At 36.5% G+C, this 15,047-nt stretch overlaps 1 protein-coding gene across 5 annotated transcripts in view; it reads right to left on the minus strand.

The window, feature by feature from the left end:
- ALKBH8 (alkB homolog 8, tRNA methyltransferase) overlaps positions 1 to 14,819 on the minus strand; it is a 66,198-nt gene extending 51,379 nt beyond the window's left edge. For 2 of the 5 annotated variants that reach the window (XM_028833936.2, XM_077964247.1), the window contains exons 1-6: positions 14,686 to 14,819; positions 9,837 to 9,971; positions 5,447 to 5,684; positions 3,441 to 3,572; positions 2,701 to 2,796; positions 995 to 1,099 (exon numbers count right to left, since the gene is read on the minus strand). In XM_028833936.2, coding sequence (XP_028689769.2) covers positions 995 to 1,099; positions 2,701 to 2,796; positions 3,441 to 3,572; positions 5,447 to 5,684; positions 9,837 to 9,965 — 700 coding nt within the window. In that variant the 5' untranslated portion in view covers positions 9,966 to 9,971; positions 14,686 to 14,819. Of the gene's footprint in view, positions 1 to 994; positions 1,100 to 2,700; positions 2,797 to 3,440; positions 3,573 to 5,446; positions 5,685 to 9,836; positions 9,972 to 11,807; positions 11,916 to 14,685 lie in introns of all 5 variants that reach the window. The other 3 variants (XM_028833938.2, XM_028833937.2, XM_028833939.2) reach the window with 3 other exon arrangements.
- Between the last annotated feature and the right edge of the window lie 228 nt (positions 14,820 to 15,047).

The raw sequence follows: 15,047 nt of genomic DNA on the forward strand, positions 1-15,047 counted from the left end.
GGTCCTAATCTTACAAGTGGAAGCTCTCTCTCCATGCACATGCACACACAGAGAAAAGGACATGTGAGGACAATGAGAGAAGGTGGCCGATGACAAGCCAGGAAGGGAGCCCTCACCAGGAACCCAATCAACTGGCACCTTGATCTTGAACTTCCAGCCTCTACACTGTGAAAACAAATTTCTGTTGTTTAAGCCAAAAAAAGTAAAAAATAAAATCCTTAAAATCATTTGATTACTATAAATATCAGATGAAGATGCTGCTAACAAGTATAAGAAATCAATAACTAGGAAGAGAAAGATCATCCAACCAAGTAACCTTTGTCTATCTATAAATTATTTGGTTTCTTCCATTACATGTCTCCTGTTTTTTATTTCACACGTCTCCTATGTTTTTCAGACCAATGTTTTCCCCCTCTAAAGGAAATGTTGAAAGGGAAACAAAAAAAATCACAAACTGATTTGTGTCAGCGTGTTTACACTTTGAAATGCAAGTTCCTCAAGGGATTAAAGTGTAGATTTGCAAGGATTGAAGTCAACACAAGTAACAAACATAAGCAAGGTAATCTGAGACTTAATTTGAGCTTAAAAATAATATATTTGCTCAGCTGTGAGCAGTGGCTCACGCCTGTAATCCCAGTACTTTGGGAGGCCGAAGCAAGTGGATCACCTGAGGTCAGGAGTTTGAGACTAGCCTGACCAACATGATGAAACTCCATCTCTACAAAAATACAAAAAATTAGCTGGGCGTGTTGCTGGGCACCTGTAATCCCAGCTACTTGGGAAGCTGAGGCAAGAGAATCACTTGAACCCTGGAGGCAGAGGTTGCAGTGAGCCGAGACCGCACCACTGCACTCCAGCATGAGCAACAAGAGCGAAACTCCATCTCAAAAAAAAGAAAAATAATAATAATAATAATATATTTGCTCTTAGAGAATTACATCATCTACTCAGTTCCAAAATATGTAACTAAAATGTTTAAACAAGATATACTCACCTTGCCCAGGTTCATACTGATTTATGGTCATTTGATCAGGTTTATGTTTAATGTAACCTTCCCTCAACCATTTCTCCAAAAAGCTATCACAAATGTCAGGAAGACCTAAAGTTAGTAATCATAAAGATAAAACATTAAAATAGTTACTTTGCTTGTTTTACTCAAGAATTTTAAAAATCACTGTGATAAAAATCACTGAGCTTTTAATTTAGCAGTCAGGTCCATTAACATAATAAACCCACAAGGAAAACAAAATTACAAAATAAAAAAAATTTAAGAATCTTTTAAAGTTATTTGATTTTTTTTTAGATAAAAAGTTTAAAAGAACAATTCTCACAACAATTTTGGTATTTTATAAAACAGCAATAAAATTATAAAAATACACCATATATTGAAATTGTCCACTTTTTTTATTTTAAATTATATTTTAAATTATACCATTTATTTTAAATTTAATTATTTTAAGTTATTTCCCTTAAAAAAACACACCTTCCAAAGTGGAACTAACTTACTTTTATTGGAGTCATAAATGTTGTTTCATGATGGAAGAAAAGCATTAAGTAAGACCAAAGTCATTAAAATAAAGATAAATTTAACTCCAACAAAGAATTACATCAATTATATCAAAGGATTAAAAGCCAGAATATACAGTAAATTCTTAATCAATTAGACACTTCCTTGGAAAAAAACTGGCAAAGAATATAAAAAGGAATTCACAGGAAAGGAAATACAAATGACCAACCTTATCAGTAATCAAGAAATTATAAATTTAAAAGCTTTACAACACACGTTGTTGGGGCAGGGGGAAATGGGTACACATTTGGTGAGAACATGCTGGTACAGCTGTTTTAGGAGGCAATTTGCCAGTATCAGTTAACAATTTTTTTTTTTTTTTTTGAGACGGAGTCTCGCTCTGTCGCCCAGGCTTGCGTGCAGTGCCGCGATCTCGGCTCACTGCAAGCTCTGCCTCTCGGGTTCATGCCATTCTCCTGCCTCAGCCTCCCGAGCAGCTGGGACTACAGGCACCTGCCACCATGTCCGGCTAATTTTTTGATCGATTAACATTTTTTTAGTGAACATAAACTTCAACATGACAATTCTACTTCTTAGTAGCCTCCCTTGAGAAACTCTTGCACAGTGCATAAAGAGGCATGTACGAAGATATTCACAGCAGCATTATTTATGAAAGCTAAAAACCAGAAACAACCTAAATAGCTATCAATAGGGAACTATTTGAATAAGCTATTATGGATCATTTAGTAAAATGAAAATCTGTATAAGATTTCCAAGACATAGTGGAGGGAAAAGAACAAGTTGGGTTGATACATGTAATATATGGAATATATAATATATGCAATACCGTACAATACTACATTTATTAACAACTGGATACTTTTATTGGTGTACATATTTTAATGTAAACTCATTTTTTAAAGGACTGGAAAAGTATATACTAAACTGTTAATAGTATGTACTTCTGAGAAGCAGTATGGGAATAAGGATAATAATGATGAACTTCAGCTCTATGCAGTTTGAAATTTTTTTACAACAAAACTATACAATTTATCTAGTTAAAGTGTTTTAAATCAACTGTTTGAAAAGTTTACCTACAAATGACAAACGAAACATAATCCCCTAACTATAATATTCTACTACTATATTAAATTTTTTGAGGCAGAATTTATTATGTATTAGCAATTACTTACCTCCAGGTAATGGTTTATCTTTATCTACATTGTTGTTCTCATAGTGGAACTCATAACCAAAATGCTTTACTCTTCTGTGTTTTAAGGATTTTTGAGCTGTGTGAAGAGAACAAAGTAAATAATTAAGAAGGAAAAGAATTATATTCCTTTGCATATTTCAGTCAACTTTTTGAGTAAGGATTAGTTTAGTAATGGCAACTTCTGTTAATTGGTAAATTATAGTCTTTAACAAAATTAACCATTTTGCCTTATATTTGTTGTTACTTCAAGTCTAAAATTGTAACAAACTCTTCAAGAGTTTCACCCAATCAATCTGAAAACTAAACATGTATACTACCATTCACAACATTGCCAATGAGCTGGAAAGAGTCAGAAAAACTCCAATTTGCAAATATCTCCAGGAAGCTCTCACTATATTATAACAGTATGGTACTGAACTGCTAATTCCTCAAGGGAAACTTGCCTTAAGGTGGGAGGGAATGAATAAAATAAGTGAAAAGGCTTATAAAAGCTATATAAATGTTGGATAATATTAATCAGTTTGGAATTAAAATTTGATAGCTATATAAATGCTATTTATTATTAATGTTCCTAAGAATTATTGGTATGACTTGCCTAACATTGGATCCAGGCTAGTTTCAGTAATTTTGAGGAAATATTAATAAACCATGAAAGACAGAGAAAAGGAAGAAGAGTTTTGCAGAAACTTTTAAGTATCAGATTTTGAAAGCTTTACTTACAGTTTTGATTGTCTGTATCTTCGGTCCAGTCCACACTTTCCAAAAGCATTTTCTCCTCCTCAGAAGAAATTATTTCTTCTACTACCATGAGTCCTGGTGGTAAGGCTTGAGGCCTCAACTCCTTCCATTGTGCTATGGGAAACCAAATTAAAATAGTCACATGTAAAACTTAAAGTTCCTATATACAAATAATTCTGCCCAATAACTCTTTATCAATTCACAAAACTTCAAATCCTCATTTTCGGAAATAAGATTGCTGAAAGGCACACAACATATTAAAAGTGCATGAATAGTAAATCATTTAACATGAATAGTAAATCATTTGCTAAATACATACCATTGCCTACTATGTGCCAGACATTATTTATTCAAATCACATAAGGAAAACTTTGGAAAGAATTCCTTAAAGACAAGTAATTTACAGTGTTAAGTAATTTGGATTTAGTTTCCGAAATATGTTTTTTTAAAAAGAATTAAAAATATATCTTCTATTTGTTATTCAGTGCTGCCTGGTAGCAGATATCTAAACAAGCATAAACTATTTGTGACACAATTCTGTCCTCAGTTAAAAATGACTTTCAAGGTTGTAAATGTGATTGCCACAGTCTTAAAAGTACATATGGATCTAATGAAGAATTTCAAATAAATAACACTCCAAAACTTACTTTGTGCAATTTCTTATTGAATATTCACCATGGGGGACAGGGGTAAATCCAATGACTATTTTCTGATTAAAACTTACTCCTCGGCCGGGCGCGGTGGCTCACGCCTGTAATCCCAGCACTTTGGGAGGCTGAGACGAGCGGATCACGAGGTCAGGAGATTGAGACCATTCTGGCTAACACGGTGAAACCCCGTCTCTACTAAAAACACAAAAAAAATTAGCCGGGCGTGGTGGTGAGTGCCTGTAGTCCCAGCTACTCGGGAGGCTGAGGCAGGAGAATGGCGTGAACCCGGGAGGCGGAGCTTACAGTGAGCCGAGATCGAGCCACCGCACTCCAGCCTGGGCGACTGAGCAAGACTCCGTCTCAAAAAAAAAAAAAAAAAAAATTACTCCTCAGCCATTCAGTTTTCAAAAACTGACCAGAAACATGTAAAATATGAGGATAATCTAGTTTCCAAAATGTGTAAAGATTAAGTCAGATTCAAAATTAAATGCATATGAGCACTGAGAAATACGGTTTCTAAAATAAATCTTTAAAAGAGTCTGTAAAAGTTTTCCTTTGGATCTAATTTTACAAAAACATAAATTTGAGCAGATTGCAGTCACCTACCCACTCCTAGGATATCTAAAACAGGGATCTTTTATTGCCTAAATAGGTGGCAAATGAATATATGATTAGATGTCTAAATCAAAGTTCATCTCAATACATCTCATTTCCATGGGTCAGAAGTAATAATTCCTGTACAATTCTGTACACCAGTATATAAAGCTGTGCTTATTTAACTGAATTATTCAGTTCCTCAATCAGACTATCCAGTGGCTATTGTACTGGACAGCACAGACAGGAACATTTCTACCATCACAGAAAGTTCTACTGGACAGCACCACCATAAAGTTTTAGGAATCTTTGGTAGCTACAGGTGCCCTGCTATAAATATGAAGATTGGTACATGATCATTTGGATCATAATTCATTCTTAAGTGATTAATTCAAAGCTCCTGGGTAGACAGGTGAAATAAACTGGTAATCCGAATCCTCATTATTAAACTTTGAAAAACACAATTAGGCAGAAGGGTTCCAAAATAAGCCATGTGCCTAATAAATATATTGTTGATTGGTGGGACCAGCTCCATAAAGGCAGGTTGTACCTTATTCACCTCTGTCCTGTCAACTGCTTGTCCCATTCCTGGCACAAATAGGTGCTTAAAGAATGTTTGTTAAAGTAAAAGGGGCTGCTAACCTGCATCATTTTGTTTCACAATAACTGAACCTCCCAACTTAAGTCTATGAAAAGAAAACACACAAAAGAATCATTTTTTAAAAGATAACTGTATGATAATACCTTTTTCCACAAAATTCAAATACAGAATGATCTTTTGTCCTAAATCATCCACTACTTCTTTTCCATTGAGGGTGACATAGGCTCTCTTAGATTCTTCCGTAGTTTTGTACCTTGCAAATGAGTAGGGTTTGTTAGGTGGCATTAAGAGAGCATCCACCAGTCCACATTTCTCTAAAACCGGGAGCAGCTGGTTCCTACTCACACCATTACCCAAACCACCATTGGCAACAACCAGGCTCTTAAAAAACAAACAAACAAACAAACAAAAAGAAAGAAAGTAACATGAGCAACTGATATCAACCCATTTATTTTAAAAAGATTATTTTTTAAATAAGATTTCTACAAAGATGTAATTAAGAAAAAAAAAAAGGTTTCCTTGTAGTGGTTGTTTGGTTTGCTGATCTCATACAAAGTATGTAAACCAATTTACTAAAAATTTGGGGAATAAAAAGGACTCCTATATTGTAAATAATATTGATTTTTAAATAGCCAATTTCACAAAATATTCATTTCTAAATGACCATAAATGCAAATTAAAACATGACTATTCAGAAATATAAATTTAACATAATGAAAGAGAAGGAGCAGAGGAGAAAGCACAGTTACATAACACTTGCTTTTTTGCAAGACTGTTCTATATGCTTTTATCTATTTAATCCTCATTAACATAATCTTCACAACATATTGAATTTATTTGGGTAATATCAGCCCTATTTCATAGAAGAAGATCTGACAAATTAGGTTACAGTGGTGATTAGGGGTGGGTTTAAACCTATTTCTGTCCATTTCCATGATCCACACTTTTAATATAACCATTATACAATGTTCACTAAAAATTAAAAGGTACTATTAGCTCAAAGAAAAACCAATTATAGGTTTTATTGAACATATTTAGGAAAAAATTTTCCTGTAAGGAAATTCAGTCTAAGTAATTCAGTCAATTCACAATGAAAACTTTTTCCTTTGTAAGTTTCACGATTACTTCCGGCTATTTGCATAGTCCTGCACTACACTTTATTCAAGGAAATTTTGCAGGGATGAAGGAGGAGTCTCTTTTTTTTTTTTTTTTTTTTTTTTTTGAGACGGAGTCTCGCGCTGTCACCCAGGCTGGAGTGCAGTGGCCGGATCTCAGCTCACTGCAAGCTCCGCCTCCCGGGTTCACGCCATTCTCCTGCCTCCACCTCCCGAGTAGCTGGGACTACAGGCGTCCGCCACCTCGGCCGGCTAGTTTTTTGTATTTTTTAGTAGAGACGGGGTTTCACCGTGTTAACCAGGATGGTCTCGACCTCCTGACCTCGTGATCCGCCCATCTCGGCCTCCCAAAGTGCTGGGATTACAGGCTTGAGCCACCGCGCCCGGCTGGAGTCTCTTATTTTCATTCTGATGTTCATGGCCTAGCACCTATATAGTCTCTATACTTAACCATTCTATACAGTGTAAATATTTTTAATGTATGCTCTATGACTTCTAAAAACATTTCAATATAAAAAAGAAAGCCATGGATGGCCTACTCTCATCAATTTCTTCATTTATACCAGGTGTTGATGAAGTTTTTCTGAGAAGAGGTGGATAGTAAATATTTTAGGCTTGGCAGGCCATAAAAGTTTCTGTCAGATAGTCTTAGTATTATGTTTTAACAACACTTTAAGAATGTAAAACTCATTATTTTGCTCATGAGCCTGATTTGGTCTAAGGACAGTAGTTTGCCAACCCCTAATTTATACTAAGCTCATTTATGATAGTACATAATGTACTATCAATGTATGATAGTACATAATGTACTATCATACATAAAGATCATTTATGTAGTACATTTATTTATGTATAGTACATTTATTAAGCCTAAAAGATCGTACATAAAGCTCATTTATGATAGTACATTTATTTATGAAAGTACATAGCGTATTGGTTTATTACACAAAATAAGAATACCTAGAACTTTGTTTGAAAAGGATATAAAAGAATTACTATGAAATTGGATAATAAGGAAAATAAAACTGTTTTGTCATGGGACAGTCACTACTTTGTATGTATGCAAGCATATACAACACACATAATAAACAAGCCCACTAACACAATACTATATAATATGGAGTAAAAGGGAGTCTCAGGTGGCTTGCCCTGGACCTCACTTAATGAGGTTTATTAATTAAAATACCAAAATAACTTGGTTATATGTGGTGATAGTTGCAATAACATTTCCATATTCCTAAATCTATGGAAGAACAAAGGTTTCATTGGTGTTGAGGGTCCACTACCCCATCTAGGCATGGAAGATGATAAAGTATGACTTCAGGAATACTAGAAGTCCTCAAAGATGCCATCCGAGTGTTTTGTGGGCAACTCTAAAGGTAAACCACACAAAAACAAGTGCAGTAGAAGAGAAGAGGAACTTATTTCCCATTAAATACGAGATGCATATAATTAAATGTCATAACTAAATGTAACATAATTAATATAATTAAATGTAATAGTTAAATATAATTAAATGGAACCATTATTTTATTTATAATTGCTCATCCAAGCAATTTTCTAAATAAGAAGGAGTATGGTACGAAGTAGAGAATGTGAATTTTTTTTAAGTTATCTTTGGTCCTGATAATTTGAGGTTCACTGCTCTAGAAGAATCTATAATGCTATCAATTTGTACAAAGCAGCCTATAATTATAATACATCTGATATGGTTTGGCTGCGCCCCCACCCAAATCTCATCTTGAATTTTAGCTCCCATAATTCCCACATTTTGTGGGAGGGCCCCGGTGAGAAATAATTGAATCATGGGGGCCATTTCCCCTATAACGTTCTCGTGGTAGTGAATAAGTCTCACGAGATCTGACGGTTTTATAAGGGGTTTCCCCTTTCATTTGGCTCTCATTCTCTCTTGCCTGCCGCCATGTAAGCCAGGCCTTTCACCTTCTGCCATGATTGTGAGGCCTCCCCAGCCACATGTAACATACCCAGACAAAATATAATTAGAGGTCCATCTACAATTTTATGCTTTTCCTTTAAGAATATGGAGAAAAAAGAAAGCCTAATAAAATGCTACTTTGGAAGCCATGAAGGACATCGAAGCTTCTAGAGATCCTAAAGAAAAGGCAGACCCAATCAGAAACAAGCTTCAAAGGGGTCAAAGAAATGGAGCCTATTTTTTTTTTCTCGCTACTTCTCTTCATGAACCCTGTAAGGAAAGGAACACAAGTCACTCTTGGAAAGAGATGAGAGCGGTGTATGTCAGTTTAATCTTCTGAATGTCTCACAGCCTCAGTGGCTCTTGACTGAAACAGTAAAGTGTATGTATGTAAACATACTAATTCTAATTATCTATTATCTAGTTAATCCTTGCTATAGGAATGTGGCTTAAATTCTCTGAAGACATTAATATTTAATTCCAAGTATGGGCCTTTTGCCTCCTAAATTCAAATGTGCCTCAACAGACTGCTCATTCTTAAGCTATGATGTACAGAAGACAGCATGGTAAGCATAAGGCAAGAGTATTGGTCTGAGAGTCAAGAGGCATAAGTTTTAATCCCAGCTTCACTTTCTCAATTGTATGTCCACCCCTCAATTAAATGATATCTAAAGCTTACTTTCTACTTTTATTCTATAACTTTATGAGCCAAAAAGATAAGAACTCCTGATATTCATGTAGTAGTTTAATGCCCAGTAAGTACAACTAGATTCTCTAGAGTCTAACAATCTAATGGGGTTAAAAAGGTATGCAATACTATGCCCTGCTTAAAAATGAAGAAAGCCAACGTCAGAGGATACTACTGCTCATGTCCAGAAAAGCTAAGAGTTAAACTGAGTTCTCCTAATTCATAACCCAGGAAATCTCATGATCCTCACGTTTATCATCTCATTTAATTATTGTCAACAGATAATGAAAAGACTTTGTCAATAAGGTCTAATAAAATAAAAATGTTTAATAGCACATAATCAAAATACTTTATAAAACAGGTAAGGTTGAGAAGAGAAGAACAAGAGCTGTAGTAGGATATGGAAGATCTAGCTTTAAGTTTCTATTAGCTACTTACTAGCTTATATCAATGGAGACATATCATAACCTCTCAGAACTTTAGTTTTCTTACCTATCTCACAAGGACTTCTAGGGAATTAAATATAATGATGAATATAAGTATGCTTAGGAAACTGAGAAACTTGTACAGTATTATTATTAATATATAACCACAACCTCTTCTAGTTCAAACAACAAAACAAATAGAAATACAAACTATAGGCTATGGACCCAGAAAGTTAGCAGGTCCTATCATATGTACATCTAATATGGATGTAACAATTACAGCCTTAGGCAATTATTAGCAAATATTAATATAATACATTAACATGTCAATACATTTACATTCAAATAATAATAATAGTTTTAGGTCACCTGAGTGGCATAGGATACTGTCTCAATGCCTTCATGTCTCAGCAAAGTATGCCTGGCTTTAATCTGTTTCCTTAAGAACTTCTTCTCAGTTTTACTGAGTTTGTAATTACTTTGATGGCTGCTGTCCATAGCAAACTGTAAAAAATAAATAAATAAATAAACAGTAAAAAATGTCAACCTCAAGAGTCCTGAAGGAACAATTATAATGATGTTATTCATACATTCCATAGTTTATCAATATTTCTATGTGATCATTTTTTAAAATGCTTCCTTTACCTTGTACCAACTAAGAGAATTGAGAACAAACAGATACACAAAAAATGGAGGAGTATCTAAGAACATCTAATAGGATATCTCTGATGGTTCTAAAAAACGTTCCAATGTGGTAGCTCCATGAAGTGTGCTATTTTACTCATGGGTGATGAATCCTTTACTTATGAAGCCCTAAGTCAAATGGGCCATACACAAATTTCACAACTATAATGTAAAGCAAGGCAAGGAGCAGGCACGGGAGCAATGGGGGGAGAAATAACACAAAAAAATTAGCAGAATATACAGTATGATTCCATTTACATAAAGGTCAAAATCAAAAAGCAAGCCATATATTATTTAGAAATACATACATAGCAGAGCTAAAAGAAAAGCAAGGAAATTATAAACACAAAATTCAGGAGAGAGGCTATTTCTGTGGGAGAGAGGAAAGGAAATTAACATGAAAGTGACACATAGGAGCATCAAAGGTATTTCTTCAGCTACATGGTAGGTGTAGGTGTTTGTTTTACTATTTTAAAAACTATGTGTCATATATTTATATCTATAATTTTTTAAATAACAGAATCCCAAAGAGGTCTCTATAATCACACCATCCAAATCAGCACCCAATATCATGCTTTATCACACTTTATCACAGTAGTCTTTTATTTTGTTCACAAAATGTAACATAATTTTTGAAGATTCATCTGTTAGTGTAACTCCTCCATCATGATATAAATCCCAAGAGAGCAGGAATGCCAGCATATAGTAGTTGCTCAATAAATATTTGATGGTAGGACTAAATGAATAATAAATGAGTGAATACACAGTCTCAGCACCCTGCAGCATGCAACCATAATAAAGTACATAGCTTATGCTTTCAACAAGTTTGTAACTTAGTTGTGGAAAACAAACACTAAACAATAAGACTATGACACATCTTTACATAATTTAATGCTGATAGTACAGTCTTTAGGTGTGACATGAATTAGAGACAAAAATAAGATGGATGTGGGCTGGGAGCAGTGACTCACACCTGTAATATCTGGGAGGCCAAGGCAGGCAGATCACTTGAGCTCAGGAGTTCAAGACCAGCCTGGTCAACATGGTGAAACTCTGTCTCTACTAAAAGTACAAAAAATTAGCCAGGTGTGGTGGTGGGTACCTGTAGTTCCAGCTACTTGGGAGGCTGAAGCAGGAGAATCACTTGAACCCGGGAGGCAGAGGCTGTAGTGAGCCAAGATCATGCCACTACACTCCAGCCTGGACAACACAGTGAGACTCCATCTCAAAAAAAAAAAAAAAAAAGATGGATGTAAACTGGAAAAGCTGGAAAGGCCTCAAAACAGGAGATTTGTGCCGTGTACTGAAGGATAGGAATACTATAGAATCAAACAAAAAGGAAGGTATTCAGTAAGGCAGTAAAGAATAGAAGCTAAAACCAAAATGGACATGTTTGGTCAAGACAGCAAGATGTAGGCATAATTTTTTTAGAGCAGAGAGAGTTTGCTGATCCTCCAGTCCCACTCTCTGCAGACTTTAAAGTCTTCAAAGTCAACCAAATAAATAAATTCGGGGGTTAAATAAAATCTTATTTATCTTATTTCACATAAAATCATAAACAGTCAAAATTCTAATTACTAATCTTTAGTATAGAAGACAAATGCCAAGTCTATTAAAATGCCAGCAGTCCAGCTTTCTAGCATAGGGAGTACATACCAGGAGGTAAGGCCAGTGAGGCAGGCAGGTTGGCTGACACCATAGCAGAGGGATGAGAGGTAAGAAAACAATCCACCTTGTTAATCAGAAATGCTGGCCTGATCTAGGCTGGGGGCAACAGAAAGAAGAGAAATAGGGGGAGAGGGGAAAGAGAAACGGTGAGAGAAAAGTTCAGGCAGAATCGAGAGGCCTCAATGACTCCCCAGACACGAGGGAGACAGGAATCAAAGATCACTTAATAACCAGTTAGAGGCGGAGTGACTAAGAGATGAGTGCTACCACTTCAAAACTGGAAAGTCAAGAGGAGGTTCAGGAAGAGCTGCTCAGTATAGGAGGTAATGAGTCAGATTTAGGATATAATATGTTTAAGGTATTGTGAGATATAGCGTTGGAATGTCTGACTGGTAAGTGACAATATAAAGTGGCTCCTAGGAAAGGAACTGGGGTTAAAAATGTTTAGGAGTCAGTCATCATTAAGACAGGAAGGGGACAAGTGAATGGACATTTCTAACATTGCATTAATTATAATTATTTGTTTTAATATCTGTCCCCTTCCACTGAACTGTGAGCTTTCTGAAGGCAGGGATTAAATAATAATTTTCTGAGTTACCACAGAGCCTCATTCAGTGCTCTGAGGTAATATAATACAGTGTTCAGGAGTTCATGTTCCAGGTTCAAATCTCAGCTCAACCACTGATTATTAGCTGTATAATCCTAGATGAGTTGGTTATATACCTCTGTGTTCCAGTTTCTTTATCTAGGAATAGGGATAAAAATAATAGTGCCTATCCCATAGCTTTTTTAGAATTAAATTAATTTATTATTTATTTATTACCATTGATTTTCAGAAGAAGCAGATCAAAATGGCTTAACACAACAAAGAAAATCTGAGGGCCTTCAAAGGAGCTATTTTAGAGCCATTCCATTTCAAGATCTTCATCTGTAGAACAGCAACTTTGCAGTATGTCATGGAGAACAAGGGATGACTGCACTACAGAATTATTTTTAATATTTCACATGAGCAAACACTGCAAAGTGGCAGGAATGAGAAAGAAACGATGCTAAATACATCTTTTTAAAATGTCTGCCACTAAGAGTCCAGCACCAGCAGGTGGAGCCTCATAACCACATTTTTGTCATCCCCTTTCCTTTCTCTCTCCCTCAGTCATGCAATATTATTGCACGTGAAAAAAGTCACTAAATGGCCTTTGAGGCTCAGTTTTCCTCTATTCCAGTGGCTAGGCAATGTGCTGGCCCAGCATATCTGAGTCATCTCAACAAGAATAGGCTGATACCAGCTGCTGAGGTCTGGAGGTGCCCCCTTCTGACAAAGCTACTTCCCTGGCCAGTTTCCACTAATGCACAGATAACTTGGATGCTCCTTGTGATGTTATTGGAGTGAAGTTACTATTAACTATGATACTAGCCATGCTGAGTCCAGTCCAGCCAGCTCCAGCCTAAGCGTACTCTCTGTGGGATAATGAAAGTTTGGAGATAATGCATGCTCTGCTACTTGTTTGTTAGTGAGTTTAAAGCCAATATATCCTACTAGATATTGCCCTACGTGGTAATAGTAGTATGTACATCATACCCTCCTTGAATAACAGAGAGCCTATTATGAACCAAGCAGTATAGACAAATGTTCCTATACTTGTATGTTAAAAACAAAAAAATGCAAAAACCGCGATTACTTTTGCGCCAACCTAATAATTAATAGCAAAGATTAGAATCTAACTTCCTATCAAATGAGGCCCAATTTTAAAGTACGGCACCAGTATACACAGTCTACATATAAATCTTTAGAACACACAAGAAATTGGTGATATGGGTTGCCTCCAGGGAAGGAAAATGGATCCATGAGTAATGGAATGAAAGGGAGCTTTCTTCTTTCATGACTTTTGAAGTTAATAGCTATTTAAACTGCATTACCTGTTTAAAAAGAAAATAAATATTTTAAATGATTAGAAAAAAATTCACCCCATCACTTGTCACAGCACCCCGTTCTAACTCTTTAACACTTACTACATATTTTCTTACACTCTCATTAATTTTATTCTGTCTTTCCCCATAACTTAATAAAGCACACTCACTCCATGAAGTAGAGATTTTGTCTCTATTGTTCACCCTGTAGCACCCAGCACTTAAACAGGATTTAGCACCTAGCAGTCACTCAATAAACATTTGTCAAATAAACCTAAATCGACTTTGCTGTCTTAGCTCCTAAACCTCCCCTCCTCCAGAATTCCGAGTTTGGTGGCCTTCTTCAACGTTTTCATTAACACCTAGCATGGATCTCTATTTCTAGAGTTCTCACATTGTATTATAACTGCCTATTTGTGTTGGGCTTCTGCCACAAAACTGTCATCTATTTGAGGGTACAGACTTGGTGCCTGACATACAACTGACAATAAATATTCAATGAAATCAATCAAAATAACAGGCTGACGCTACCAGAAGCCCAGGAGTCGCAGGGATTGCTCAAATAAGAGCACGGGAAGACTCAGCTGCGCAAGAGATCAGATCATCAGCACTGCCTTTGCATCACTAGATTGTCACCGGTCAAAAAGCCGTAGAGCGCTAAACTAACAAGCCCCATGTTGCAACCGTCCTCTCCAACCCCAAAGAAAACAGAAGATTGACACAGACACCACGTGAGCACCCGAACCAAACACAAACACGTGCACCCTAAACACTGACAGAGTCACCCAACGCAGACACCCTACTGCTCACACTGCACCAAGGGCGCCTCTGGGATCCATCCCCTTTCCCTAGGTTCTCAGCCCTAGCTGGCAAGGCAGCTAGAGAAGACCGGAAGAGGCCGAAAAGAGGAAGCGAGGATTTGCAGCCCGTATGCCCGCCAGCAAGAAGTGCCACACACCTCCGCTTCGGCTCAGGCCGGATTCTCACCGATGCGAGTGCCTTCTTCTTTGCCAGCCTCCACTCTAGCACCAGAACGCCGCAGCGGATATTTGCACGCCACCTCCCCTGGGCGCGGCCATGTTGGAGAAAACTGCACTACGTTTCCCATGAGCCAGCGGGACAACGAACAGGCTCCCACAGTCCTCTTCGCCTCCCAGAGCCGGGGAGTGACTGTTTCTCGACCAAGTGTGTTTGTAAAGTGCTCTCTGTTACACTGAAAATTCAGTTGTCTTTTTGGGGAGATTAGTAATAATTGGTAGTGCAGCTATATTTTTATCTGTTGCTCTCCAAATGGACAAGGTCATACAGGTTTGGGCCCTT

This window comes from Macaca mulatta, chromosome 14, assembly GCF_049350105.2.
Source record: "Macaca mulatta isolate MMU2019108-1 chromosome 14, T2T-MMU8v2.0, whole genome shotgun sequence".
NCBI classification, from domain to species: domain Eukaryota; kingdom Metazoa; phylum Chordata; class Mammalia; order Primates; family Cercopithecidae; genus Macaca; species Macaca mulatta.